The 25,424-nt window shown below is 38.0% G+C and overlaps 1 protein-coding gene across 1 annotated transcript in view; it reads right to left on the bottom strand.

Moving 5' to 3' along the window:
* Window positions 1-8,243, bottom strand: part of CRISPLD1 (cysteine rich secretory protein LCCL domain containing 1) — a 44,631-nt gene extending 36,388 nt beyond the window's left edge. The window contains exons 1-2 of the mRNA XM_036830351.1: window positions 7,959-8,243; window positions 6,378-6,697 (exon numbers count right to left, since the gene is read on the bottom strand). Coding sequence (XP_036686246.1) covers window positions 6,378-6,635 — 258 coding nt within the window. The 5' untranslated portion in view covers window positions 6,636-6,697; window positions 7,959-8,243. The remainder of the gene's footprint in view (window positions 1-6,377; window positions 6,698-7,958) is intronic.
* Window positions 8,244-25,424: the final 17,181 nt, after the last annotated feature.

Below are 25,424 nucleotides of genomic sequence, written 5' to 3' on the forward strand. Positions count from 1 at the left end.
GGCAAGTGCCAATATACAGAGAGAAAAATCATTGTTTTAGGAATCAAGAGTTGCAATAAAACCTTACTGATAGTGAATTCCTGCCACTTTTAGCAAGATAAGAAATGTGTAGACACTGAGCTTTGGGTAAATAAGTTACGATGCGTCATTTCATTCTTTGCATTTATTCTGGATATATGTCATTGGTGGCAAATAATGTCAGAAAATGTGAAGTTATGAGAGTTGTTTTGTGAGAGCAACTCACAAGCTAAAAATCACTTTTTCAGGCTTGGATTCATGCTACAGATAGTCAGAAATAGGACAGAACTCAGACTAGCATCACCCTGTTCAGCAAACAAGGTTATCCCCTGTCCAGTTTCTGGAATTATCTGCTGCACAGAAGCACAGAAGAAAAATATCTTGATTTCCAGTGTTAAGCATGACCATATAAAGAATATATGTGACAACTGGAACTAAGTCATTGTTTGCATCAATATATACCATAGACTGCAAGTACCACTGGCTATTTGGCTTGGAGCCTCTGGTTGCCCAGCAAAAGGATAAATATCCAGATATATTTTGTTCTACATTTGGAAAAATGCTGTGCAAAGTTTCTGCCCCTAGTCTCACCATATGTGAAGTGAGAGCAAGCAGGCACAGCCATCAACCCTCCCAGCAGAGTATCTGTCAACGGGGGGATGGTGGTGGTGGGATGAACTGGGAGATTGGGATTGACATATATACACTAATATGTATAAAATAGATGACTAATAAGAGCCTGCTGTATAAAAAATAAATAAAATTAAATTAAAAAAAAAACAGTTCTCTAAAAGACATGGAAATAGTTATAAAAGTGGAAAATGGTTTATATAATTAGCATGATATAATGACACGTGCCATTTTTAGGTAACGTGTCCTTATGTTGCTAAAATACATTCTAGACTTAGGTACGCTTTCTATCACAGTGAGTTATTTTGGATTTTAGCCAATCAATAAGTTTTAGAGGCTCTATTAAAAATTTGTTAGAAAGGGTAAATACTCATTAATTTAATTATTTAATTAAATTATTATTAATTTATTATTTAAATTAATTTAAATTAATTTATTATTTAAATTCCAGAGCACTTGAGTATTATCTCAGCAGCTCTATATTACAGGACGATTTTTAGTATAGCATGAATATTTTTAAAAATAGAAAAAAAAATCCTGAATTATTTATTCCTTCATCTCTGGTATTTCCAGTTTCCATGTCACTATCTCTGGTGTTGGTGATATCCTACCTTCCAGAACTTTTATTATTTTAATTCCCCTTTCTTACCTGTCTTTCATATTTATCTCATACATAATCTTACCTATTCTTCCATCCCTCCCTTCATTCAACACATATTTACTATCACTCAGCAATGTTCAGTCAACAAATATGTACTGAGTACTTCTTTGCATCAGGCACAGGGTTATAAATATAAGTAGGGTACATCCTTACCCTTCTAGGAATTCAGTCTTGGAAAGGAAAATGGACATGCATATATCGAATTGCAACAAAATTTCAATACTATAAATAGGCTTGAATAAAATCCTTTAGGAGCACAGAAGGAGTGGGGCAGGGGAATGAGCACATCAGAGGAAGCTTTACAGAAAGACAGAGTCTGAGCACAGTCTTGAGTTTGTCCGGAGGAGACAGGACGCACAGGCATTCCGGGCACAGAGGAAACTGAACTAGCAAAGAGGCACAGAGGCATGAGGAACACAATCATCTCTAAGAACAGTGTATATTTTAAGTGTGAACACAGATTCAAAGATACGCAAGGGAGTTGAGGCTATGGGGCCTATTGGGCTAGACCTTTTGTAAGTTATTCAAGGTGGGCTTTAGCTTGCGAGCAGCCAGAAGTTCACAGAAGCTTTGGGCAGCTGAGTGACCACCAGAGATTTGTCTGAGGGAAAAGACAGACTGAGTAACAGGGAGGAAGGCGGACTAAAGTAGAAATAAAGTAGAACTAGACGGTACAGTCCGTTGCAGGGGAAGCTGCGGTACTCATCGCAGGGACGGGGGAGGAGGGGGAGACCACGAGCATCCGTTAGGATGAAACAGAAGACATGGATTCACAAGACATTTCTGGGCTTCCCTGGTGGCGCAGTGGTTGAGAATCTGACTGCCAATGTAGGGGACACGGGTTCGAGCCCTGGTCTGGGAAGATCCCACATGCCGCAGAGCGACTAGGCCCATGAGCCACAACTACTGAGCCTGCGCGTCTGGAGCCTGTGCTCCGCAACAAGAGAGGCCACGATAGTGAGAGGCCCGCGCACCGCGATGAAGAGTGGCCCCAGCTCGCCGCAACTAGAGAAAGCCCTCGCGCAGAAACGAGGACCCAACACAGCCAAAAATAAAAATAAATAAAAAAATAAAAGAATCAAAGAGTGGAGAATTTAAAAAAAAAAAAAAGACATTTGAGACAATCTAGAGAATCTGGCAAGTAACTGTTTATTTATGTTTGTGCGTGAATTTTACGTGGAAGTGGGTAGGGGGAATGAGAGCAAGGCAGGAGCTGAGGATGTGCCCAATTTTCTGCTTTTTGTTTGTTTGTCTTCTGTTTAGAGTGGACTAAGCCGATGTCCATGGCGTCCAGGGAGAAAAGTAGGACCGTGGGCAAGGACGGAACAAAAGCAGCTCAGTTGCTTTTTAGAAATCTTAAACTTGAAGTAACTGGGGAGTCAAATGACATGGAGAGGACCCAGTGGGCAGTAGGAAATAGGAAAACAATGCTCAAAGACGACTTCTGGATGGAGTGTCGACTACAGGCCATCAATACACGGACGGTATTTAAAGTCAAAGGAGTAGATAAAGTCCTGTAGGAAGGGAGAAGGCCGAAAGTAAAACCGTTGGGGCCAAACGTAAAGTTTTAAGAGATGAACAGGAAACAAGAATATGCTGAAGAAATAACCAGAAAAATAAAAGAACCAAGTGATGGGGTCAAAACCCATGGAAAGGAAAGGCTTGAAGAAAACTAAGAGTATGCTCAACAGGATGAAATCTCTTACCTCATTGCAGCCTGTGGGTTTCATATTCCTAACCTCGACTTTACCGATGAGAAAAGCAATGCCCAGAATGATTGCTGACCGCCAGACTTCACATACCAGTAAGCAGCAGAGACAACACGAGAACCTAGATCCAGCGCCAGTGTTTTTTTCCTCAAAAATCCATTGCCTCTTCAGTAATAGCTTCATTTGATGACCTAAAAGCCCCAGTTTTTCAATGTATCCTAAGTTAAATGCTGGCAATCTCTCTCCTTAAGTTCACTGGTTTCTATAATTAACAACTCGTTTCTCCCTTTCCTGATTCTGCCACAGGGCTTTGCTTTCATCAACCGATTCTGCTTCTAGTTTCCTACAACCAGCCTGCCACTTACTCCATGTGCGTTGGTTCCTCTTCTTCTAACTGAGAAATGGCCTCCACTCTTGGCCACAATTTGCGGTCCTGATCACCTTCCAGGAACAACATAAACCTCAGCTTCCCCATTGATTAACTCTCTCGCTTAGGAATATTCCTAAATTATTCTCCATTATTCTGTGCTCCCTTGGCATTATTCATACACGTGAACAAAGAACTCTGTGTCCTTGCTCACTTGAAAATTTTCAAATATGTCTATTCTTTCTTCTCAATCAGCCTATAAGCTCTTCAAGGGAAGAGGTGGCCTTGCAGAAGCCATTTTTAACCCTATTAATTAAATGAGCATTAGAGTATGGGTAGCGTTGTGATGTTAATAAACGTGGATGTGACTTGGCTGCCGGAGTTCAAGCACAAAGAGTAGACTAAAATAAGCACCAAATGTAAATAAGGTAACTGGCTATGCAAATTTTTAACGTAATACGACACATAGAGTGTAAGTGGCCAAAAGTGGTGGCACTTATCATAGGCCATTGCAGATTTCATAGGAAGTGGCTCTTTAGTTAGTTTTTAATTTTGTTTTATCAAAATAAATACACTTTAAACAACTATTTGAACAAATTTTGTTTTCACGGGTTGATCGACATCTGTACTTCCATTATTAATATGTAAGATATAAACCAACAGTATTTTAAATAAAATAGTATTGTTCATTTAGACTTTCCCGTAAATATGTTTTCTAGAAAATGTGTTCCAGTACTAACACTGGGAAATAAACTCCTCGGCAGCCCAGTTATTGGCTAGGACATAGTTCCAGTACTAACAGTATCTAAGGGCAACACAACATAAACCCTGGCTGGTTTCTGAATCTACATTTCAAGGACAGAATGAAGCCAGTGAAACCAAAAAGAAACTCATATAAACATCCTAGACCAGACATCATACAATAGGCAGTTATTTTCTTTGGAAGTCAGACATGAAAACAAATCACAGAATGTTCTTTCATTATTCCCATATTACTTAAAACACACACAAATATTCTCAGATTTCTTTTTGTGGGTTTAAACTCTCAAGTTCTTCCTTATTTTAAATAAAAAGCAACTGAATACCTATCCACATGGAATAAGCATACAGTGGCCTACTTGGAAAAGCTCCATAATTGGCTCTTTCTGTTTGAAAGCTCACAGATGAAGAAGTCATAGAATTTTGTACTCTGAACAAACACTTTAAAATACACAAAAATCAGAAATGTGAGACATTACAGATGTCACATTGTGCACAGAATTTTGAAAAGAGCGAACAATTTCCCCAGATATTCTATTTAAACAGTATAAGGAGACATAAAATTGGTTATATGTCTTAGTAACATTTACTGGGACCTTGTAATTGCAATACGCCTGATAATGAGCTAAACTTTACACAGGTCATCTCATTCCTCGCATAATCCTCACAACAACCCTCTGAGGTGAGCGCATGTGTTAGACATGAAGAAACTGAAGTGGAGGGAAATTTATAAGCTGCCCACAGTCACCTAGCTAGTATCAGTGCCAGAATTTAAACCCTGATGGCCTGATGTTTGGGCCCTGCTTCTTAATCTCTGATGAGTTCTCTTGAGTGCTACCTACTTTCTTTAGGGTAAAATATTTTTCTAGAAAAAGTTAAAATAATATAATGAAATATTTTGTAATGTGTAATGTTACCTTAGAATTTCCACGTTTCATGGAAGTTACCTAAATAGAGAATACCTATCAAAACTAATGTAAGTGCAAAAAAAAGAGTAAAAACCAGAATGTATTAAAATTAACTGCACCCTGCAATGTGTCCAAAGGAGAAATGTTAGCACCACTGTTCCTTAAGTTTGCTGTCACCAATGATTATTATCAGCCTTTGCTAGTGCATTCCTAATTCATGCAAGTAGTATAGATTTTTGAAAATTTTTCTAAGTATTCAGGGTATGAAGTACGCTAATATTAATGAGTTATAGTCTTACAAGAGTAATAACTAATAGTCTTTAAAAAGTAATTTTGTTTCCCCAACTTGCTAATTTACTCTCAGAGTGAATATAAGGTTATTAAGGATAAGTCACATATTTTTATTTAATCCTTCACCCAGGTTTATTTTCACACGTCAAACTTCACAAACAAATCCAGAAGAAAAAAAAAAAGCCATTGCCAAAGTATTCCTTAACATAAAGCAACCACAGAAATGTACACTTTACAATATGTCATTTACATACTTCTAAGAAACAACGGCCCATTAGAAATGATATAGTTTGCAAGGCAGAAATAGAGACACAGATGTAGAGAACAAACGTATGGACACCAAAGGGGGGAAATCGGGGGGTGGTGTGGTGGTGGTGTGATGAACCGGGAGATTGGGATTGATATATATACACTAATATGTATAAAATGGATAATTAATAACAACCTGCTGTATAAAAAAATAATAAAATAAAATTCAAAAAAAATGTAGGGAAAAAAGGTAATATGGGGGCATTAGACGTTAATAAAAATACTCTTTTCTAGAAAAAAAAAGAAATGACATATATCTATATCTATCTACCTATCTATCCATATATGTATATCAGCCATCTGGAAAGCATCTTCAAATTATTGATCCTTGATTTTTTTCAGATCCACCATTCATAAGAAGATTCCATCGGTTAGGAATTAGGAAACAATTATTCTAAGTCACTTAAAAGCAAATACACCAACCACCAGCACTTTCAGGATAGGAATCTTTCTCCTAAGAGTAGAATTTAAAGTACTTAGTAGGAACATTAGACCTAAAGGTATTTAATTCTACTCTGAAATTCAAAGAGCTCTTAGAATGAAAGGAACACTAATAAAAGAGTATGCGGAAGAAGATACTCTTGAAGAAAATTTTTTTTTTTTTTTGAAATTTTATAGAGGACAAATAGTGAAAGATTAAATACTAGCATGATGGAATTTAACCATGGAAGCTAAAAGCATTATTAAACATTTCTATGTACATACCATTTGAAAATTTTTCTTACCATATACTCCATATTAGAGGCTGCTGGATACACCTGACTTCGTAACTTATTATGAAGGTCCAGGATACTCTGCATGTCATTGTCAGTGATGGCCCTTTTCCCTCTTTGCTTTGCCATCCACCACTCACCATCTTCATCCATGTACTTTTCCAAAAGTTTGTCCAATAAAGTGGCATTAGGAACCACCATGGCTGGAATTGCTCTGGCCATGAATAGCACTGTGGTTACTCTGAGCCACTCCCGCGCAGTACACTTCATAATGAATGATCTCAGGATGTCCCCGGGAAAAGCTCCAAGAAAGGTTCTTCCACTCCGTCTGGCTATAAGGACATACAGTGTAATTAGGGTGAAAATCCCGGCAGATATTAATTTTCTAATAACAAACATAATCCAACAGTTACAAAGGGATTGAGCCAGTTTGATTTGTTTATATAAATGCCAGCAAATGGACATGCACTTTTTGAAATAAATTTTCTCCCATCCATTTCTCCTCCAGAGGACTTTTCACAATTGTTTCCACAAAATAGACAGCAATATTTTCCAAGATAATGTGCATGATGCCAAAAATAAATGGCAAAAGTAACCGAAAGGAGCCAAAGCTCGAAAATAATTTCTGAATTACAAAGCTTTAAATGGCTAGATATTACATACAGCCTGCAAAGGGTATGTTGTCCCTAGAATGTTTTATCAATCAATCCAGAGGTTCACGTTTCTCTCTCTGTTTTAAGGTATTATTTTATCTCAGTGTCCCATCTCTGGTTCAGAATGTCAACGAAATTATGAAACTGAGGGTGAATGTTGTAAAGAAGTACAAACTGTTATTCACACATATATCCATGGGTACTTCTAGAGGGACCCCCGAATTAATGCGAGTGAATAGTTACGGTCGCTGCGGGAAGTCTCTTCTTCTACAGTCACAGGTCAAGAAGAAAATCATTATTTCCTAGAAAGTGTGTGCCTAACCTGTGGCCCGCACCCGATAAAGCCAACAGTACGCGGGCAGTTTCAGAGCCTCTCCTCCCACCCGCCGCAGGCGCCCACTGTTCACTTAACCCAAATGAAAGGGCGCGACGGGAGGAGGTGAAACAAACTCAGAAGAAGGAGCTCCCACAAATCTGCATCGCGGCTGCTTTCCGAGCAGCCCACCCACCCTCCGCGCCGACCATTCTCTGCACGTTGATTTTTTTTTTAACATCTTTCTTGGAGTATAATTGCTTTACAGTGGTGTGCTAGTTTCTGCTTTATAACAAAGTGAATCAGTTTTACATATACATATGTTCCCATATCTCTTCCCTCTTGCGTCTCCCTCCCTCCCACCCTCGCTATCCCACCCCACTAGGTGGTCACAAAACACCAAGCTGATCTCCCTGTGCTATGCGGCTGCTTCCCACTAGCTATCTATTTTACGTTTGGTAGTGTATGTTATGTCCATGCCACTCTCTCACTTTGTCACAGCTTACCCTTCCCCCTCCCCGTATTTTTTTTTTTTTTTTTTTTTAAGTAGAGTTTAAGAAGCCAAAAGTAGATAGGAGAAGGCGGGAGCCTGACGACTCCGCGCTGCGGTTTCAGAAATGCCCTTACCTCTCCAGCGTGAGGTTCCCTACGAGAGCTGAGCCGAGCGAGACGGCCGGCTTCCCGCAGCCCGCACGCACGACTGCACATAGACAGCCCGGTTCGGGCAGGACCCGGGCACGGCGCGTCCTCGGGCGACGACGGCGCTGACTGCAGGGCGACGTGGGCCCCGGCCTCCGCGGCTCCTCCCTGGACCTGGAAGAAGGAGCAGGCAAAAAGTGCTCCAAAGTTAAGAGCCTGAGGCTGGGGCGGAACGGCGGCTGCCCGGTTAGCTCGCCAGGGTGGGCGCCCGAGCTTCTCGGAGCCTTATCAGTCGGCGCGAGGGGCGGGGACCCGGGCAGGGCTGGGCGGAGAAGGCTGGAGGCGACCTCGCTCCCCCGCTCGGTGCAGCCGCCCCGCGCAGAGCCAGGCGCCGAGCGCTTCCGCCGCTTCCTCGAGCTCCCGGGCATTTATTGCGGTCCCAGCGCGCGCGCACGTGACGTGAGCTCCCCCTCCTCGCCCACCCCACCTCTGCCCGGCCCTGGACGGGGGCCCGCGGCGGGAGCGACGAGAGGCCGCCCTGCTTCTCCCCACGCCCCTCACCCCCCGGCCCAGCGAAGCCGGGACACTTAGCCTTTGTGCGTGTGCTTTGGGCTTCAGGGACCCGGGCGTGGAAGGCCTGGACCCTGTGGGAGGCGTATGCAAGGAGGTCCCCAAGCCCTCCCGCCCCTCACAGCTCCCCTGCTTTCAGAGATCCTTCTCCTAGTTCCTTCCTGACTCGATGCTAAAATGGCTCTAACAACCCTTACAGGAAAGGAGCTGCCCCAGAGGGCCTGCGGAGAGGGTGGAGGTGGGGTTAACACGTTCGGTTTTGGAGACTTAGCAGGAGAACTGGGGCGGGAAGAGGGGACTGTGGAGAAGGTAAGCAGGGGAGCAGAAGTCTTTTCCTTTTATTTTCACCAGGGCATTACTTCCATTGTCAAGACCCATTGTCTAGAATTGGGAAATTGTTCTTTTTGGCTCCGTTAAAACCTTGATGAGGAGGACCAAATGGGGAAGAGGTTTCATAGAATGGTGGGTGATCTGTGACTCAGGATTACCTGACAGTTGAGAGCTCCACTTGATGCATAAAACGCGTTGCATTCGGGTCCTAAGGTGACCACAGAACTTTTTTTTTTTTTTCTAATGATGTAATCATTTATGGAGTTGATATGAAGGGTAGCCTCAGTTAATTTATCAGCGCTACCTTGACAGGAATTCAAAATCCAAACCTAGAATTGATAATGAACTGAGTCAGTTTCGCTGTTGTTCACGCTATAATTGGAAGTAAGAAAATTACCAATTTTAAATTCACAAAGGCTCACCCTAATTAATGTGGTGCTCTTCTACAGGTATGTTTTTATTAAGCATTTATTTAATTTACTTACCTTTGCTTCCCTTCTGTAGTGAGCCATGAACTCAATTTTTTTTCTCTAAATGCTAGCATCTATGGCCTATGGTCAAATAAAGTAAAACATTCTGATAGTAATTCCCAAATCATCCCAAGTTGCCACCTGTCTCTTTCCACACCACCCAATTACACTTTATCAGATCAAAAAATTCAAATCTAAGCCCCTGGTGAACATGAGACCTTCCTTCGTCTCACAATATAGAAAAGAGACAAAAGGGAAACATGACCTATCAGAAGGGGACAGAAAGTGCAAAGTTTTGGTGCACGTACCACTTTCATAGAAGGTGTAATTTTGCAATTTTGTAGCAGCTTAAGCACAAAAAAAGACTTACATTTGCACTTTTCAGATAGTTACTTATAACTCTCATGCATTGGTTTTCCTTCCTGGAAACTGATGGAAGACCCCAAAGTATATGGTAAAAGAACTATCATTTGTCACATCGGATGAAGAACACATTTATATACTGCAATTTTAATGTGGTATTGAAAACTATACTGAGTATCAAATAAAAAACAGTTAAAAGTAATAACATTACTTGAAACATTTTCAAAGAGAATTTAAGTTGGGAAGAAGGGAATTAAGATGCTAAGAAATGAAGTTAAATGCACTGACTCTTGAATGTTTCTATTATAAACCTTTCCGCACAATATACAAATCAGACACCTAAAGGCTTACATTAAAGAAAATTAGATTTGGTTTTAAGGTTTTAATTCCAAAACTTTCTCCAGGTAAGGAAAAAAAAAAGTTTGTATCCTTTGTCTCAGTGTTTCTATCGGCTTCCAATTTGGTACTGCAGGTCATATTTTTATATAAAATAATTAAACATTCACAATATTAAGTATTAACACTTCAATAATACATTGTGTCATGTCTGATTTAATATCTATGCTGAAAATGTCATTTTCAAGAGTAATCAAACACAATGTTCTGGAATACTCAAAGATGATACTGTTCACTTTTTAATGTGTTGTTGAGAGATCTGTGTGTAGACAGAAGAAAATGTCACAGAATTCATGTAAAAGGGGCACTTTGGTTTGTGGCTAAGGCTGTTACTTGTAAAGCCACAGTCGTTTTTAGCATTACTACTTTCTTGTGGCAGATACTGTTGGTTGCCTAACCCCAAACCAGCCTCCGACCCCCTTTCTTCCAAGCCCATAGCCTCCAGTTTACTAGGGGTGTTCGCCCTCTCACATCCTGTCAAACTGGCATCCTTAGGAGGTGAATGTTGATTGGTCAAAGGCAATCATCACACTCCATCCCTGCTACCAGTAATTGACTTAGCATGGGCTTGCCTTGCAACCTTGGCTACTGACAGAAAGGAAGAAATCTGCTTGGGGGTGAAGAGAGGGTTGGCAAGGGTTTTCTTTTGTGATAAAAACAAATGCAAAAAGAGGAAATGTCCCTTCAGGCACTGATGTATCAGTTTGTGAAATTGAAAGATGCACCTGTTGTTGTGTAAAGAGGGACAAGCCTGAAGACAGACTTATCATCTTGGCTGAGCAGAAAGGCAGATAGTGCCTGAGTTTCCCTGACACTGAACAATCACTGAACACCTAGCCTCCATTTTTCTAGCCATAACAAGCAGTAAATGTATTGTTTAAGCCACACTGACTTGGGAATTCAGTTACTTGCAGCTCAAAGCATTCTAATAGATACATTTCTACAAAGAAGATACCTTCCTCTGGCAATGTCCTGTTTTCTCCATGCTGCTGCTGCTATTATGTTCTGCTCATGTGCATACTTAGGAATTATCTTTAAGTATATTCTTATGTGTTTTTTCTATCCCCATGATTGCAAAATCGGGTATATATTTATCTCTGGGTATTTCACCCACTGTATAGTTTCATGACCCCAAACCTCAATCTCGAACTGAGGCACACTGACTGTTCTATCACCTTATTGTTAGTAAGTCCATCCTCCATTGGAGGATGTAAGAATAGAATTTGTGTTATGTTTCGTGAGGTGGAATCAGTGTAGTACAATGTTTTAAAGAATGTAATTTTAAATTAAGATGCCCGAGTTAGTTTCATGATGTGTCACTAGTCCTTGGACCTTGATTATGCTACTTGGTCTCTACCAGCCCTGGATCCTTTTCCCTTTAAAGAATATAATAACAGTAGCTATCTCACTTTTTCACTTTGTGTATTAAGCTTAGTTAATACATGGAAGCACTTAAAACAGATAAACAGAAAGTACCCAATAAGAGTTAAATATTATTATTGTGAGAACTAAAGTAGAGGATTTATAGTTGCTGTTTTATAAACTCAATGGGCTTTAATCAAAGTATTGAGCAGTATAAGAGTTTAATTTTTAAGTAGAAGATAGAAATAACTGGCCATACACGTGATAAAAACAATCTATAATGTTTCTGGCAGTGCTTAGTGAATTTTCCTCTCACAGCTGATAAAGTATCCAGTTCTGTTTACAGTAGAACACAGTTTCCATTTTTCTCCAAAGCAGCCATTTGTCTCTGCCTCAAGATAGTCACATGTAAGTCTTTCTACTCTAACTACAAGTGTGCAATCAATTATTAAAACCTTATTTTTGAAATGTAACATACATGCATTAAAGTGCAAAAATCTTAAGTGTACAGCTCAATGAAATTTTACAAAGTTAATACACTGTGTGAAAACCACTCGGATCCAGATAGAGAACATAACCATCTCCTAGAAGTTTCCTTTGTGCCTCCTTCTTGGTGCATTCTCCCCAAAGTTAAGTAATATTCTAATTTCTTATCCAAAATTAGTTTTAATCTTTATGTGCATGGAATCATACAGTAGGCAATTTCATTGTCTGGCTTCTTTTGTGTCTTGTTTCTTGCATTAAATATGTCCGCAAGATTCATCCATGTTGTTGTACGTAGCAATACTTTGTTCTTTTATTTATTTTTTATGAGCCTTCTACAATTTTTCTACCTATTCTGTTGTTGAATTTTAATAGTCCTGTTTAGGACTTAGTGCTGCTAAGGACATTCCTGTACATGCCTTTTTGTACACATATTCACACCTTTTTTATTGTCTGTATACCTTGGAGTAGAACTTCTGGGTACTAACATATACTTATGTACAATTTAAGTAGGTAAATTGAGTTGTATACCTTTTTCTTATTGAATTGTAAGAATCTTTTGTAAGTGTTGTGAACATGTCCTTTTTAAATGTAAAGTACATTATAAATTTCTTATTCCTTTCATTTTTTTGCCTTTTCACTCTGTTAATCATGTCTCTTGATGAACAGAATGTCCTAATTTTAATGAAGTTCAATCTTTCAGTCTTTTCCTTTATGGTTAGTGATGCGTAAGACCTGTTGGATAAATATTTGCCTATCCCAAAGTCATGAAGAAAAATCTCCTATGTTATCTTCTAGCTTTATTATTTTACGTTTTACAGTAAGGTCTTTGATCCATCTGGAATGGGTTTTTATATTATGACAAGGGAGTAATTGAGTTTTTATAGAAAGATTTCAGAGATTATATTAAAAGCCTGCATATCTTATAAGCATCACTATAAAACTCTTTGTGAATGTGTTCTGGAAAAGAGGTACATTTCAGAATTAAGGGGTAGAAAAATGTCTTTGTTCTTTAATCTAGAGTTACGATGCTTTAAACAGATTATTTAGAAATGCAAGTGCTGAGATCCATGTTGATGCCATAACCTAAAAAATCCTTAATCTGTCTCCTGATGTAAAGGAAAGTAATTATTTTAAGCTTCTTTTTAGATGTGCAGAGGACCTATTTTGTCATCCATTTGAAGTTTGACTGATCTGCAATCACTAAATGCAATGATTCATTTTTAAGTTATCTACTACCACCAATACTGCTTCTACACATTTGAAAAAAACATGTTCAGTAATTTCTGTGCATGCTTCTGTGCCTTTCTTGGTAAAGTTCTCACTGGTTGAAGTTTCTTCCATTCATTCTCTTCTGAATATTCACACTCTAACCATTCTCCACAAAGAAAATCACTGATCCAGTCAACCATTTTCTCTATTTTATTTTCCTCTAAATCTTATCAATTTCTATTATATAAATTATGGCTAGTCTTATATTTTCTTAGCTCTCCAACAATGCTAAAACCTCCTTGAGAAAAGAGATCATGTTTATGTGACCTCTGTATTACTTACAATATATGTTAAATGAACAACTGAACTTGGATTTTTGGAATATTCTTATTGACCAGAAAAGTACACACATGTCCCTGGATGTACAAGCTTGTGGTCAGGAGCACAAGAATCCACAATGCAAACAAAGCTCCACATCATGCTGGAGATGACTTTCACCCAGAGATTTTTCTGAGAGAAATTATCTTATATTGAAACAAACATTTGACATTTATGTCATAAATGCTCTGTAAAGCAGACAGGCAATTCAGATTAATTTTAAAATGAAAACTAAGCATGGCATAACCGTTCTCTACAAAATCTCCAGACCCACTACCATTAGTGGTTCTTCAGTGGAAAAGTTTGAGGAGTACAGCCCTATGCCATTTATTGACCAAGTTTATGTGTGTAAACTTTTCTTTTTTAAAAAAGAATGCAATCCACTTCTAAACCATTTATTCTTTTCAATTTATCATTTCTAAATTCATAGGAAAATGATGTTTCCTAAAGTAAAGAGATGTCAAATATTTATTAAAAATATAACTGATTCCACTTATACAGGATACCTAGAATAGTCAAATTCATAGAGTCAGAAAGTACATTGGTAGGTGCCAGGGGCCAGGGCGTGGGGGAGGTCTGGAGGGGGAATGGGGAGCTAGTGTTTAATGGGGACAGAGGGTCAGTTTAGGAAGGTGAAAAATTCTGGAGATGGATGATGGTGAGAGTTGCACAACAATGTGAATGTATTTAGTGCCACTGTACAGTTAAATATGGTCAAAATAGTATGTTTTATATTATGTGACTTTTACCACAATAAAAAAACATTTTTTAAAAAAGTATATTTCAGAACATTGCTCTACTTGATTGATGTTCTACTATGTCTGTTTTATCTATTGAAGGCTTATATTGCATGTCTCTTTATGAAGATCTGACACATGTGTATTGTTAACATCTGCAGCATTGCAGATTACAGCAGGAGCTGTAGATGCAAAACTGAAAAGAGCTGTTCATTGATATAAAGAACTCCATCCGGTTGAAATATTATATTTTAATTTCTTTAAATCAGAATATCCACAACAGTAGGCAATGCTAGGAACGTTTTAAATTGAAGAAGTGTCTCTGAAGTACATTCAGGGTGGCATGAGGACTCTGGCTGCAGCTTCATCTTTTGATGATCACTTCTCTTTCTAGATCTGCAGAAGTGCTTCACAATGTGCCTGGGTTAGAGGTTGCCTTTCAGGTTTACTGGGAAGGGCTGTTGAAAGGCAGGCATGATAAAAGGAAAAGTATCTACCCTTTCATCTACAGCATTAATGTCAGAGACAGGCTTTTCATCCTAATAAAAGGAGGATAAAAACGTTCTCAACTACCATTAGCTAACCCATGAAGAAATAGTTGGCAAAAACCCTGCAGCCCACTTTTAATGGCAATTTTAAAGAACCATATTTAACAAAAGTGGAAAAATGAAAATCCCTGATGTTTTTCTGCAAATACACCATCCACAATTAAATGATTTTTATATAATTATAAAATATAAAAATTATATATATGTAAATGTGTAGATAGTAATTGAATGTTAGGCATTATTTCACTAGATAACAAGAGAGATTAAGAAAATTTAATTTTAGGGGGCTTCCCTGGTGGCGCAGTGGTTGAGAATCTGCCTGCCAATGCAGGGGACATGGGTTCGAGCCCTGGTCTGGGAAGATCCCACATGCCGCGGAGCAACTGGGCCCGTGAGCCACAACTACTGAGCCTGCGCGTCTGGAGCCTGTGCTCCGCAACGGGAGAGGCCGCGATAGTGAGAGGCCCGCGCACCGCGATGAAGAGGGGCCCCCGCTTGCTGCAGTTAGAGAAGGCCCTCGCACAGAAACGAAGACCCAACACAGCCAAAATAAATAAATAAATAAATTTTAAAAAATAAAATAAAAATAAAGGAATTCCTTTAAAAAAAATTCCAAGGATTAAAAAAAAAATTAATTTTAGTTAGGTAAGTTGTAAGGAAACACACTGCAAGTATGGGAGAAAATGTGCTACTGTTTACTTGCTATATGTTACCTTTAGGTATTCTGCTAGAATAAGCACAAGAATTAACAGAGATTTTCGAAATGCTTTGGAATTAAAAGAAAAGAAAATGAAATAACTACCAAATGCTGGTTTTTGTAAATAATAACTTTATAAATAATAAACAGAGCACATGGACAAATAGGAAATATACTTAAATAAACAGCGTTCACAAACAGATCTGAAACATTCATAACCTCAATACTGTGTAACCGCACTGTTCGCAGAAGGTATTCTGGTCCTGTCTTGCTTCATGCTGTTCCCTTAACTGGGGTACTAACTCTTGGCATTTCACTGCCTCCTGAATATTCCTGTCCTTGTGCTCTTTGCCCAAATTCTTCCCCAAATTATAACATCATCTTCAATTGCTGCATGCACCTCTCTGCCCCTTCCTTTCAAGTTTTCATCACAGATCCTAACTCTTTCAAGAAATTGTCCTAATTGTCCTTATATAGAAGTGTTCTAGCTCTACTCTTAGATTTCCATAGACCCTAAAACATGGAAAGAAAACCAAGGTTGAGAGTAAGAACGTGTTTTTTAGACTTGAGAAGACGCTATTCTTAAAGTGGAAGGGTTAATTACACTGATGATCCAGATATTTGGATCTTTTAAAATATAAACTCTTTTGTATAAAAGAAATACATAGCAAACTATATTCAGACGAAGCTTATAACAAGGAGAACTTAATATCATATATACTTTCAAGAGTTTAAGTATAAAAGTGTGACATTTTAGTTATAAAAATGGAAGTGGGTTTTCATTATGTTTTAAACATTCATTGAAAACACACATATTCCAGCTGGTGTTGTATTGAATTACAGTTGACCCTAAACAATAAGTGCCAGTCTACTTATACACAGCTTTTTTCAATAAATAAGTATTACATACCACACAATCGGGGTTGGTTGAATTGTGGATTGGAAGGGCCGACTGGAAAGTTACACAAGGATTTTTGACTGTGTGAAGTGGGGTTGGGGGGCCTTAAGCCCCAGGTTGTTCAAGGGTCAACTGTATTTGCCTACCAATCTTTCTCTTACCATTGACTTTGACCTTGGCCATGTGACTTGCTTTGCTCAACAGACTCATACTTTTATGAGTAAAAGCTAAGACTTTTGGAGGCATCTTCTTGGAGTTTCTGCCTTCTGTCATGAGGAGAGCATGTCCAGGTGGCCATTGATCCTTTAGTTTAGGTAGGACTAAGCCAATCTAAACCCTGGGATCCAGCTGAGCCCAGAGCCAACTTGTCAGATCCCTAAACACTCAATAAATATTTCTATAACCCCCAAGATTTTAACGTTGAGTGCTTCACAAAACTATCACAACAAAAGACTGACTGATACATACTTTTATATTTAACATATCAACATTATAACAACCCTGTGAAACACATATTACTGATGTTCAGAAAGATGAAGTGACCTGCGCAGCATTTGATGGTAAATCTTTTCCTCAGAGCTAATGTGCTTACCATGACATCTCTCTCTCTGCCACCACTCCTGCCCCACCCCACTGCTTCTTTCTCTTTCCAGTGCAAGTAAAGAATCTTTAGAAAATGCAAAAATTGGAAGTAGGGAACAAGGAGTTAAGAAGTAGCAAACTAATAGAAAACATGTGTGCCAAGCATTTTGTTTTGAAGTTTCTAAATTTTGTTCATGGCTAATTACCCTCATCTGTGACTTTTAACATTTGAGAACATTTTTGTGAGCCTTGGCAAAATGCTGATTGATGTGTCTTAACAAAATAACAAATACACATAAGTAGTGGTGTCTACATGATCTAACCAATAGGAGTAAATAAGGATGAAATGTTGTATCATGATATTCCATAATTATCTAGAGTGAGAGATTGCTCTTCCTTTGAAAAATCATATCACTTCTCTAAATAATTTCTTGACTTAAAAATTTGCTAGGTAAATTTCTGTTTCAGTCAACTCCAAGATAATCTTATATTTTAAGAAATAATAATGTTATATATATTTTAAATATCATAGTTTTGTCCATGATAGAAAAACAGCCTTGAAAGACTGTTTCAATCCTGAGTGGGATTCTTGAGTTTGGAAGGAATTGATGGTGGAAAAAAGTATATTCACTTGAATGAAGAAATGAACAATAGGAAGTGTATAGGCTCAAATACAAGGTAAGCCATATTTCTTGATACTGGAAAAGGGAAAGTGAAGTACAAAGGCTTTCTGCCCTCAACAGTATTATATAAAGGAAGTTATGTCCTGAAAAGCAGGGTCATGTTTGTGCCAGGAAGGAAGAAGTAGGTGTGCATGTCTTGAGATGTGAAGAACGGCTGTTGTCCAGATGGCAGGCAGGGCGGCTGAAGAAGGAATCAGAAGAATTCAAGACACGTTTCTCGTTGTGCCAAAGTAGCAGTCTCTCCAAGTTTATTCAAGATTTAATACTTTAAATGTGAGCTGAAACTGTAACTTTAATTATACATTTGGAATATTTGAAAATTAAGATTGCCTGTAGTTACAAGAAGAACACCTGGAAAGGAATATGTAAGAAAAAAACATTACTTCTGCAAATCCCATAAGACGGATTCAATTTCTATTTTAAATTAATAGCTTATCTGTTAGTAACAATTCAGCTCACAGACCATCTATTAATAAGATGAAGCACTGCTCCCACATGTTGAACAAATTGCCTTTGCTTTATCAGACCAGGTTTCCTGTTCCACTTTTGGCTTCTCACAATTTGTTTTAAGTCTGCCCTTGGCCTGCTTTGTCAAACCAAAGGATAGGAACAGAATTAAAGGGATGCAAACACGAAGAAAAATAATTCAAACTTATACAATATACCCTTTCTTTCACTGTTTGCCTTTTTACGATTCTATCCACTATTCCCTTTTTTAATATGTCTTTTAAAAGACAACTTCTTTTTGTGAAGTTCCATTTTACTTTTAATATTAATGTGTTTATATTTTAAACATGCATTTAGTTAAGAATCATTTTGGGGGGAATTTTTTTAGCTATTTAACTAGGTAAAATATACCTTGCTATTGATCTTCAGTTTGTGGCATAACCCTGGCGTCACTGTACTACTGTGGCTGTCTAAGGGAGAATATAATATCCTTAAACAGAAGTAGCTCTGTCTTGGCATTTCATGAATACTCGGTAATTATGACTTACTGATTCATAAGTCTACATGACTTTGGTTGCTTTCCATTGGTAATCAACATCATGAAAATACCTAGAGAGAGTGTCAACAAACCTCTGAAATGTATTTTATTCATTAGTTTAGTTTTCACCTACCCATGTGTTTTATTATACAATGGTAAATGCCTTTGGGTGATTATAAAAATGAGTAATTCAAATTATTACTGCCCTAATGATATATTAAAAAGCATATTAAAAGAATTTTCTTTACTTGTGCTTATTGAAAAGTAAAAAAAAATAACCATTCACTATTGTTTATGCATATACATTTACTAAGCCAAATTATTGGCAAATCTTTGTCAATTTTTAAAAATTAAAATTCACTAACTTAAAAGAGTTTTCTGCCAGGAAAATGCCATAATTTGGTCTGTTCTCAAATGTAAGAATCATGTCTTTCATGACTATGAGAAAAGACTGGAAGCCGAAGGTCAGTCTAGGCTTGAGGTTTAACCACTGGAGATAATATCTCAGAAGACAAAAGGGTTCAAGATTTCATTTCATTATTATACTCATTTACTTAACTATGGCAAATTCAAAGGCCATCATGCCTGCTAAGGACAACTAACAGCATTGGTTCCGTACTCTAAGATAATATTTCCAGCTATTTTGTCAACTTTACTAAGACTATTTTCTTTTTAGTTCATAGATATTTCCAGATTACTAGTACAAGAAATAATCTTTTCTTCTGGATTCAAGTCTGATAGAGTCATAGTTTAACTGATGTATAAGAATGAGTTCAAAAGAATGGAGGACTCAGCACACATGGACATTTTCTATACCTTGTCATTTTTTACAGATGAAGTATCCCTTTTCTAAAAGGGGAATACGTTTACAAATAAAATCCAGTCAGTCAACATTGTTTTTATTCTGTGTAAAAGTTGAATGGTTAGAACTCTAACCAGTGCACCTTCCACTTGATTGAGCTTCTAATGGAATTATTACACTAATTGGATGAAATCTAAGTATTGGTCCTCAAAGCTGCATCAGGTGAGGTTCTCAGGCATGCCTTGACAGTGATGGCCTTTTGACGATTATCAAAACCAGACAACTCACCTGTCACAGGTGCTCATAGTATAAAGAGAAGGCAGGGAAACATCACTGGGAAATACAGTTTTTAATGAGATTGATGGTTGAACTGTCTGACTATAAAACTGGAGCTAATGGGTTCCACTTTATTACTCTATCTAGGTGGAAGGTTTTCAGATATATTTTAACTTTTTTTACTGAGCCTAGTTTATGAGGGTAACAATTTCATGAATGTATGAGGATTTCAATTCTTTCCATATAACAAAACCATATTCTTTTTAATTTCTGAGCCCAAAGCATGATAAAGTACATCTACACAGACACTACCTCTCCCAAACTAACTCTCTAACAAACCTTGAAGAAATGAAATGATTCTAGCTGCAAATTCAAAAGATTTTGGAATTTTGGATCTTGGAAAAAGTAGCAAACAATTCTAGTCATGACCCAAAGGAGATAACTTGAGTGAGCTTTTCTCTTCTGGTCAAGACACAAAAAGATAAGGTATTAGAAAAAGCAGTGCTTACTACCACATGTTGGAGCAACATGGTTGGCAAAGCTTGGTGGAATTTGTTTTAAAAAGGAACACTTCCAGTAGATTTTCTACGATTCTATCTCTCCAAGTTCATCGTTTTTTTTTTCAGGGATCCCATCCATAAGTGCGCACCAGGATTAATAATGTGGAAGCTCAGCTGGATCCTTGTCATGTGTCTTTTTAAAGGATTTAAATACCCATTAGAGTGGTCAGTAAGTCAAGAAGTCATTCACTAAGTTGACAAGGAGCCAATCTTTATAAATAGCAACCCATGATGATTTATGCACAATGGAAGTGAGGAAGCTAAAGATCTCTAAGTGTGGCCTAAAGGAAAAGTAGCAAATGCTGTCCACCACGTGGTTGGCTACAGAGCCTCTTGTTAGTTACATGCTATTAACAAAGTCCTTTCTACCTGTCATTAAAGATGCTTTCTGGTTCAGGGATTGACTGTTTGACCAATGGGTTAGAACACAATAAAACCACACCTGTTTGGAAACTTGGTATACAGCAAGTGTGGTATTATAAAGAAGTGGGACTGGATCATTCAATAAATTGCACTGTGAAAAATCATTTTCATTGTGAAAAAATGAAATTCTATACTTATTTCATATCACAAACAAAAAACAGTATCAGTTTTATTAAAGACATGAGGGGGTCTTGAAACTCGTAGAATAAATATAAGTGAAATAGCTTTTTAATACCAGGTGAGGAAAGAATTTCTTAAACGAAATAGAAAAACCACAATACCCAAAAGAAAACTTGATGTATTTCATTACGATAATAACTAATAGCTTTGGTACGATAAAAGAACAATTAAAAAATTTATAAACAAACCACAGATTCAAAGAAGGTAATTGTAACTTATATACCTGACAGATTTGTATTCAGAATAAGCAAAGAAACTCAAAAATTATTAATAAAAACACAAACCACCCAACCAGAGAAAATGACCAAGGAACAGAATTTAAAAATTGAGTGGATAATAAACTTATGAATTTTATTACCTCATTAGTAATGAGGAAAATGCAAATTAAAATAATAAATACCAGTTTTAAACCATCATATTGACAATATTAATATTTGACCAGGATGCAGAAAAAGAGGGACTGTTATACTGACACTATTGGGACTTACTGTATGCCAGAAACTCTGCTGAGCACATACCATTACTGATACAAATTTAAATATGGATAAAGAAATTATAAAACATGCATGGGAATGACATATACCAGCTTAGAATAGAGGTTGCCTTTAGGAATGATGTTAGGAGAATGTAATCAGGGAATACAGTTCCAAAGAAGGTTTGTTTGCATCTGTCTGTTACCTTTTAAATTGAAAGAGAGAGACAGAGAGAAGGAAAGACAGAGAGAGAAACAGAGAGAGACAGAGATATGAGTCAAGAGGGTAGCTGGTAGATTGTGTGCTTTCTGCAGCCTCCTCACCTCTGTCCTTTAGCAGTCATAGCCCAGAACTCATGTTCTTAGTATCTCTATAAATGCTCTCAGCAAGTTGAGATAATTATTATTTGACTTAACGTACAATACAACAGAAACTAGGAGATGTTAACTGACTCATAGCTAGCAATTGGGGGGAGCCATAATTAGAACCCAGATCTGATATGTTCCAAACTTTTTTTGGCAAGGTGTTCTGCCAACTAACAGGGAGCCAGGGGACACACTTGTGGGCAACATCTGTGGCACAGCAGAAAGACGTGGTGTGGAGTCCAGGCAAAGAAGTCCAGTCCAAGCGCTGCCATTTTTGAACAGCATGAACTCAGAAGGGTCGCAGAAGCTCTCTGAGGCTCTCTGAATCTTAGTTTATCCATCTCTAAAAAAAGATCCACCTATTGCAAAGAGTTGTGAGAGTCAAATGTGATGCTAAATACAATGAACTTTATCAGTACTAAGAGATGGACAATGTCCTTTAGAATAAGGAACAATTTCTGATTAGGAATTAGCAATCCCCACATCCCCATGGCCTAGCACAGTGTACGCACTTGCTAAGCGTTCAATAAATGCTTGTTGATGGGGATGTTGACTGGTCCACACAGGAACCTAGAAGCCAACCAGACCTGGCAGCTCTCTATGGAAGTTCCTGTGAATGTGTTACCCTACAAAGGAGTAGAGGATCCCAGGCTGACATCTATGGGTTTGTTATTAATAGTCACTCTAATGGAAAGGAAGTAGAAGCACACTAGGATGTCTTGCAGGGAGCCTCTTAGGGTCCCAGAGAGAGGAGCAAAAACAAGACCAGAAGAATATGCATATCAGGCACTTATTTGCTTTACTTCTTGCCTACTCCTGATTGGAGAAAATGCAGTCCATAAAGTTGTGGGCAGGAAAAAATGACTTAGCTATGAAAAGACTCTTGGTAAAAGATGTCCAGGTTCTGACAGGAAGCAGCTGGTTCACCAGCTATAGTCAGGAGTCCACCTGTACTCTGAGTCAGGGCCCGAGTCAGCTTTTGTGACAAAGGTATCGGCTTAGACAAATATCAAGACCCTCTTTAAGAAAAGGAAAACAAAATTATGAAAGAAAATAATTCAATGTTGCATATTTTCTTTAAAATGAGAAAATAAAGTAGAAGACAGCAAAGTGCAACTTAAAAAAAGCTAACAAACACTAATATCGCAAAATCTAGGAAAACATCATGATGTATTTATCAATTACTACATGAAACCCTTCAATACATAATCTTTTAGCCACTGGATGCATAGTCTTTGATTGTCTCTTCATATGACAGCAATCTTTCAATATTTCCTAAAGATATAATAGAAAAATATTTAGTCTTCCCTCCAGCATGGTTGATCAAAGAAGCCATTTCTAATACAGACAGCTAGCAATAACAACTATATCTAGAAGAGATCCTGAGCTACATAAATCTACCCTGCCTATACTAAACTAGATGGATAACTGCTCAACTCAAGTTCTCCTTACCCAACACTCCCTGGAGCCATTTCAACATCACCCTAGATGATGAACAACCTAGATGTCCATCAACAGATGGATGGATGGAGGAGATGTGGTGCATATATACAACAGAATATTGCTCAGCCATTAGGAAGAATGGAATGATGCCATTTGCAGCAGCATGGGTAGACCTGGAGATTACCATGCTGAGTGGGGTGGGTCCGGCAGAGAAAGACAAGTATCACGTGATGTTGCTTATGTGTGGAATATTAAAAATAAATGATGCAGGTGAACATCACCCTGCAGGAGGTAAGGTGTGATCGAGGTGAGTTCTTAACTCACCAAAATACAAGATTTTGCAAATTTTACAAAAACACAATACCCTGTGAACATATTGCTAGTGACTTTTCTGAGGTACGGCAAAGGCCCGTGCAGATGATGGACCCTGAAGCTTGATCTTCATCCGCTTCAGCTAATCTGCCTCTACTCAGTTTACCCTCCGCCCACTAAGACATGCCAAGGGAGTTCAAAGTCAGGAAGTTGGTAATAAAGGGCTGGGGAGAGGAGGAGCTTCCCTCCCTGTCCTGTGAGTTCCTATTGGCATTGTAATAATCTTAGTTGTCAAGCCTCCCTGAAAACTGGCCAGAATTTCAAGTTTCCTCGCCAGTGGAAATTGTAGAAAAGAACTCCACCTTCCCGCCAAAGCTCATGCTCTTCCACTGTTAAAGAAATTAAACTCCAAATGGCATTTCATTGATGTTTAAAGTAACTTAGCCTGACAGAAACGGCTTTTATTATCTTTGGAGAGAATTTCATTACTCCACAATAATGTATTGGGAAGATGTTTCAACATTGAGACTAGAAAGATCTGACTGGCACTATGAAAGCTCTGTGTTACTAAACTGCACGCTGAAGGGGAGCTATGAATGTAACAGGTGTTACATTCGATTGACTGTTGGGTCACCATTAATATTTCTTTCCATGTGCTACATGGAACCCTGGCAGTTCAAAGAATCATTGCCTGCCTAGGTTACCCTTCTGGAGTGACATAACATATAGGCTGTTTAACCAGAGGGCATATTTGGCATAGAAGAAAACAGGGCTTAATGTGAAATTCAGCTTATTGCCTTTCCATCTAGGCCACGAGGAAGAGGGAACTGGAGGTTCAGATGGGGACAGCTTCAAAAGGCAACTAAAAAAATAAAATAAAAAAACCCTTAAAACCAAACCACAGCCATGCTCACATTAACCTGGCCCTGTGGAGCTCTAATTCCAGTAACACCCTTGGATCGCATCCATACTTCCCAAGGCTCTCTCCCAAGACTGAATGAGTGGAGGAGAGCCTTTTTGCTCAAAAGAGACACTGAAGAACAGATTCAGCAATATGGCAAAGCATATTCCTGTGAACAGAGGAGCCCCGTGAACAGCTATAAAGGGGAGATTAGTTCTTCCTGGTTCACAGGCCTTAGGTTGATAGTTTATCCATGTTATCGAGTCACCAAAATTCACCTTTCCTCAGTAGAGTAGAGCCTCTGAAAAACTCAGTTCTGTATTTAAATATAACAGGTGCAGTTTATGTTACTCTTGTATATTCATGATTCTATATTTCATATGTTTTCTGCAATTCTAATACGTAACATAGTCAGGCAATTCCTTATTTTAAGGACATAAACAGAGAAATTTAATCTCAAAAGCATCTTATCTACCAGGGACAACAGTCTAGGTATGAAGCAAACCATCTGAAATAAACATTTTCCTCATCATTTAAGTTGTAAAATAATTGTTGACACATTTTTGGACAAGGTCATCTAAGACAAAATGTTGACTATTATAATTGGCAATGAAAAGTGAAAAAAATAAGGGAAAACTTATATCTGATATCATCCCTTTCTTCTAATCTTTGAGTGGCTAGTCCAAAATAAGTTTATATCAGCCATTAATCCATTATATTTTTGTTATACTTTTAAGATACTGTAAAAAACAAGAAGTAAATAGCAAAAACATGGTCCAACATTGCTTAATCTGTTAATGGTTAAATAATAAAAATTGCATCTGAGCAGTGGAAAAAAGAAATGACGAGCAACAACTACTTTAAGGTCATTAAACTATCTTTTGGCATTCTCTTTCTTCTATGGTTCCATCTTAATTTTAACAATAACTTATTTAGTTTCTTCACAAAAGGGAGGTAATTGAAAAGTGATTTGTTCTCAAAATGTATTGCAGTTTCTTAATACAATTTAGAAACTCTAATTTTTC

Source organism: Balaenoptera musculus, chromosome 17 (genome assembly GCF_009873245.2).
Source record: "Balaenoptera musculus isolate JJ_BM4_2016_0621 chromosome 17, mBalMus1.pri.v3, whole genome shotgun sequence".
NCBI lineage: Eukaryota > Metazoa > Chordata > Mammalia > Artiodactyla > Balaenopteridae > Balaenoptera > Balaenoptera musculus.